At 58.8% G+C, this 5,373-nt stretch overlaps 1 protein-coding gene across 5 annotated transcripts in view; it reads left to right on the top strand.

Moving 5' to 3' along the window:
* Nucleotides 1-6: 6 nt before the first annotated feature.
* The window catches only part of CELF6 (CUGBP Elav-like family member 6), a 17,434-nt gene continuing 12,067 nt past the window's right edge, over nt 7-5,373 (top strand). For all 5 annotated transcript variants that reach the window (XM_031061000.1, XM_031060999.1, XM_005425898.2 and 2 more), the window contains exons 1-2: nt 7-191; nt 3,864-3,946. In XM_031061000.1, coding sequence (XP_030916860.1) covers nt 47-191; nt 3,864-3,946 — 228 coding nt within the window. In that variant the 5' untranslated portion in view covers nt 7-46. The remainder of the gene's footprint in view (nt 192-3,863; nt 3,947-5,373) is intronic.

Below are 5,373 nucleotides of genomic sequence, written 5' to 3'. Positions count from 1 at the left end.
CAGCGGCCGGGTGAACGGGCTGAGCCGCCCGCCCGGCGCCATCGCCATGAAGGACCACGACGCCATCAAGCTGTTCGTGGGGCAGATTCCGCGCAACCTGGAGGAGAGCGACCTCAAGCCGCTCTTCGAGGAGTTCGGCCGCATCTACGAGCTCACCGTGCTCAAGGATCGCTTCACCGGCATGCACAAAGGTGCGGGGGCGGCGGGCCGGGGCACCCCCCGGGTGGGATGCCCTGGTGTGGGACACCCAGGTGTGGGGGCTGTCCTGAGGGCAGGTGGGACACGCTGGGGTGGGGGGCACCCTCAGTGAGGTACTGCACTGGTGGGACACCCTGAGGTGGGGAGCACCCTCAGTGAGGTACTGTTCTGGTGGGATGTCCTGAGGTGGGGGGGATCCTCAGTGAGGTACCACTCTGGTGGGACACCCTGAGGTGTGGGGGACACCCTCAGTGAGGTACTGCACTGGTGGGATGCCCTGAGGTGAGGGACACCCTCAGTGAGGTACTGCTGTAATGGGACACCCTGAGGTGTGGGGGGATCCTCAGTGAGGTACCAGGCTGGTGGGCCACCCTGAGGTGGAGATAGGGGATCCCTCAGGTGGGACGTCACTGGAATGTGGCACCTAAGTATGGGCAACCTGTGAGGCAGGACAGACTGAGGTGGGGGGAACCTCTCAAGTAAAGGGTCCTGTCCCTCAGGTGGGATGCCCCTGAGGTGAGGTACCCCTCAAGTGGGACAGCCGGAGATGGATCATCCTGACAAAGGGATACCCCTCAGGTGGGATGCACTGAGGTGGGATGCTCTGAGGGTGGGGACCCCTCAGTTGTGGTACCCCTGTGGTGGGATAAACTGAGATGGAGCACCCTGGCATATAGAGGGACCCCTGGGGTGAAGACACCCCTGAAGTGGGACACCCTGAGGCAAAGGCACCCAATGTGAGCACCCCTGATATGGCACAGCCTGAGGTAGGATATCCCTGAGGCAAAGGCACCCCTGAAATGTGGTATCCCCATCAGATGGGACAGCCTGAGATTTGGTACCTAAGTGTGGGCCACCACTGAGGTGGGGTGCCCTGAGATGAGGGTACCCCTCATGTGGGACATCCTGAGATGATGCATCCCAAGGCAGGGATACCTCTAAGGTGGGACATGCCCGAGGTGGAGGCACCCATGAGGTGGGATAACCTGAGGTGGAGCACCCTGAGGTACACCTGGGATGCTTTGAGAGGGGGCACCGTGATCTGGAAGTATGCCTGAGGTCAGAGACACTGGTATGGGGCACTTCTGAGATGGGGGTACCTGTGAGGTGATGTAGCCCTGAAACAGAGATGTCCCTAAGGTGGGACACCCTGAGGTGGGGTACCCAAATATGGGGCACCCCTCGGCTGAGTTACACCTCAGGTGGAGATATCCTTGATGTGGAGGCTACACCCATAAGTATGGGGCACCCTAAGGAGTGGAAACCATTGGGGTGAAGGTACTCCTGAGTTGGAGGAAACCTTGAGGTAGAGCATCCTGAGGTGGGAACACCCCAGTATGGAATGTTTGGATATATGGCCCCTCCTAAGATTGGGGTACCCCTGAGGAAGAGGGGAGCACCCACCAAGGGTCAGGGTGCTGCTGTCTGGCTTGGGGGCACCCCTGGGACCAGAGCATCACAGAGCAGGGAGCACTGCAAGGGATTTTAGAACATCTGCCTGCCTTGGGGGCACCTGTCTGGCATCAGCACAGCCACATGAGTTTGTGCACTCCTGGAGTTGGAGCACCCTGGGGTACAGACACCCCACTGTGGATGGGGACGTGCCATGTCTGCAGTGTGTCCCAGGTGCTGTGACCCTGTGGCATGGCATGAGGAGCAGTGACACACCCAGGGGGTCACGCAGGCACCGCCGAGGTCTCCACGGAACCCCCCACCCAAGAGCTGTGCTGTGCCAGAGCAGGGTCAGCACACCCCAGGTGTCACCCAGACAGAAGCCACAAGCTGTCACCAAACCCCTGTGTCACAGCCAGCACCTGCTTTGCTGGGACTTTCCTGGGAAGCCAAAACTTGGTGTTTGTGGTTGCTGCCTTGTCGATGCCCTTCGGCTATGGGGCAGCCGCCTGGACTCTATCAGTTTTGGCACTTTTGGCCTCCAGCAATTCTCCAGGTGTCTCTGAAGCTGCTTCTGTGCCTGGATCAATGGGATTTGCACCCTTCCAGGCTCCCTCTGTGCTTCCTCCAGCGCGGGCTTCAACGTCTGCGGCCCAGCCGCATGATTTAATTGCGGACGCTCCTCTAATTTGAACGGCATCCTCCCTCCCGGCGAGCCTCCCGAGCAGAACCGCTCCTGCGCCAGCCCTCCCAACTTCTCCAGAATGCCCGGGCACCGTCTACATTGTCGCCTGCAGGAAAAACAGGGAAAAAAAAAAGAGAGAAAGAAGAGCGGAGAGCAGGAAGCCAACATGATTACAGATGGTAAACACTGGAAATGGCACCAGGACTGAGGCGAGCTGCTGTGCTGATCTCCCCTTCCCGCCCGCAGCGGGAGAACATTGATCCAGGGGGATCTCTCCTTGCTCTCCGTTGAGGGTAGATGTCCCCAACACCCCAAGGCGGGCAAGGGACCCCATCCCGCAGCGTCCCCCACCCTGCTGCCATGCTCCCTCTCCTCCCAGGCACGCTGATTGTACTTATTAAGAGTTATTAATACTTAATCAGCTGGCGGATTTAATTGTGCCAATATTAAAAATGCATCAATGTCAATTTTATTCATTAAATATTTACTTTGTTGAAGGGAAACTGTTTTGCTGCTGTTTTAATATCACTTTCAGATGCTTTTGGATGTGACCCCAGCAAAGTGGGGGGGAGCCCTCAGGGAGGGAGCGGTGCAGCGGTGGCACAGGCACCAGAAATGCTTCAGGAGAGACGGAGCGAAGAGGACCGGACCCTGTCCCCAGGGCTCGCTCGTTGCTGCCAGCTCTGCGAGCGAGTGGCTCGGCAGCGTGAGTCAGCGTGGGAAAACCTCACCCCAGGCGTATTCCCGATTTCCAAAGCGCCATGATGTCGAAGGAGCCCGAGTGCCTTCACCACATGAATCTCATCCCAAGGAGGATGCTTAGTCTGGGAGAACTGTGGTGGCAAGAGAGGGTGCACAGCCTCGACACCTGGAGATCTGCTTCCTGGAGGACTTGGGCTGTGGCTTTCCCCAGGGCTGGGGCCAGTGTGCCTGCTCCTCCCTATCTCTTTCCTTCATCCTGCTGCTCCATCTCCTACCCTGTTCTGGGGGTGAACTGTGACTGTGTGTGTCCATCTGGGTGTAGAGTACAAGGGCACCAGGATGCTGGATGCCATGGGGCCAGGATGTCAGTGCAACGGGATGGTGGATGCCATGGTGCTGAGCTGCTGGATGCCATAGTGCCAGGGTTCTGGATGCCATGGTGCTAGATCGTCAGGGTGCTTGTTGCTGGATGCCGTGGTGCTGAGGTGATGTATGCCATCATGCCAGAGTGCCAGATCCCAGGTTATAGACTGCCAGGGTGCCAGAATGCTGAATGTCAGGGTGCCAGGATGTCAGGGTGCTGGGATGCTGGATGCCATGGTGCTGAGGTGTTGAATGCCACCATGCCAGGTTGCTGGGGTTCTGGATGCCGCTGTGCCAGGGTGACAGAGTGCTGGGATGCTGGATGCCACAGGGCTGGGGTTCTGGATGCCAGGGTATCAAGTGCCATGGTGCTGGGGTGCTGGTGTGCTGAGTATCACTGTGCAGGATGCCAGGATGCTGAGACACCACAGTGCCATATCAGCTGTGCCACCAGCTCCCTGTGTGCACAGGGCACTATGGCAATACCAGGCCGGACACTGATGCTGTCTCCCTGTCTCCACAGGCTGTGCCTTTCTCACCTACTGCGCCCGCGACTCCGCACTGAAGGCACAGAGTGCCCTGCACGAGCAGAAGACACTGCCAGGGGTAAGTGACACCAGGGCGGTGGGGTCAGCTGGGATAGGGCCTGGTGACACCTCCAGGGGAAGGGCCTGGTTACACCTCCCTGAAGCACAGAATTGAGTGGCACTGAGGTGGTCCAGTTGAGCTGGAGCAGCACCTGGTGACACCTCCCCAAGTCATGGAAGCCTTAAGTGACACAGAGGGATCGGGGTGAGCCAGGGTGGGGGCTGGTGACACCTCCCCGAGGCGCGGGAGCCACTTCCAGCAGCCACAAACCAAGGCATCGATTTTCCAGCCGCCCGCGTGCTGTTGCGCTTTCTGTGGGCTCCGACCTCCCGAGCTTAACAAAGTGAAAATAAATATTTAATTATTCGCCTAAATAAAAATCAATAGGCCCGCGGGTTGGCTGGGGAAAGAGCCGGGGCCCATGAATATCAATCCCTGCTGTGTGTGTGGAGCTGACAGAGGGAGATGAGGTTTGCGGGGATGTGGCTTCCTGAGCCGTGCTCTCACCGGCAGGGCCACGCTTCAGTAGGTTCAAGAGTTAACAGCCCACCTTGGCAGCCTAAAGGAGGTCGGGGTCAGGCCATGCCTGGGGATTCTCATCAGGCACACGCGGGTGTGTATTGCTATTGCCATGGCCCCTCGCTTGGGGGTTGGGGGTGAGTGTGTGAGCACGTGTGTGCACACGGACGTGCAGGTGTGCACCCCATGGGGGCTCACGGCTGTGTCCACCTCCCTGTGTGTGTATGCACACAGGGGTGCAGGGGGACTGTGTGCTTGTGCTCACACCCTGTGCCCATGCAGGTGCTCACACCCATAAGTGTTCACACCTGTGTGTGGTCTGTGCCTGAGCACCCCTTCTGTTCTTGCACACACCCATGTGCATGCACTTGTGTACGCTTGGGTACACACCTATGAGTGCCTGTGAACACACATCTGTGTCTGTGCACACCTCTCTGCTTGTGCACACAAGCACACTCATGTGCGTTTATGTGCAACCCCTCTACCTGTGCTCATACCCCTATACCTGTACTCACACACCTATACCTGTGCTCACCCCCTGAACGTGCTCATACCCGCTATACCTGTATTCACACACGTCACATAGCCTGTACCTGCTCATACCACCTATACCTGTGCTCACCCCCTGTATCTATACATCGCCTGTATGTGTAATCACATACCTGTGCTCACCCCCTGTCCCTGCTCATACCCTGTACCTGCGCACCCCCTGTACCTGCGCTCACACCCCTGTACCTGCACACCCCCTGTACCTGTGCTCACACCCCTGTACCTGCACTCTCCCTGTACCTGCTGACCCCCTGTACCTGTGCTCACACCCCTGTACCTGCACGCCCCCTGTACCTGCGCACCCCCCGTGTTCCCACCCTCGCCCCCCAACCCCGGCCAGGCCCCGCCCCCGGCGTGGCGCGGGACAGGGGGGGGGG

The sequence above is a fragment of the Geospiza fortis genome, unplaced genomic scaffold (genome assembly GCF_000277835.1).
Source record: "Geospiza fortis unplaced genomic scaffold, GeoFor_1.0 scaffold317, whole genome shotgun sequence".
Classification (NCBI taxonomy): domain Eukaryota; kingdom Metazoa; phylum Chordata; class Aves; order Passeriformes; family Thraupidae; genus Geospiza; species Geospiza fortis.
This window is presented reverse-complemented; position numbering and strand designations above follow the sequence as displayed.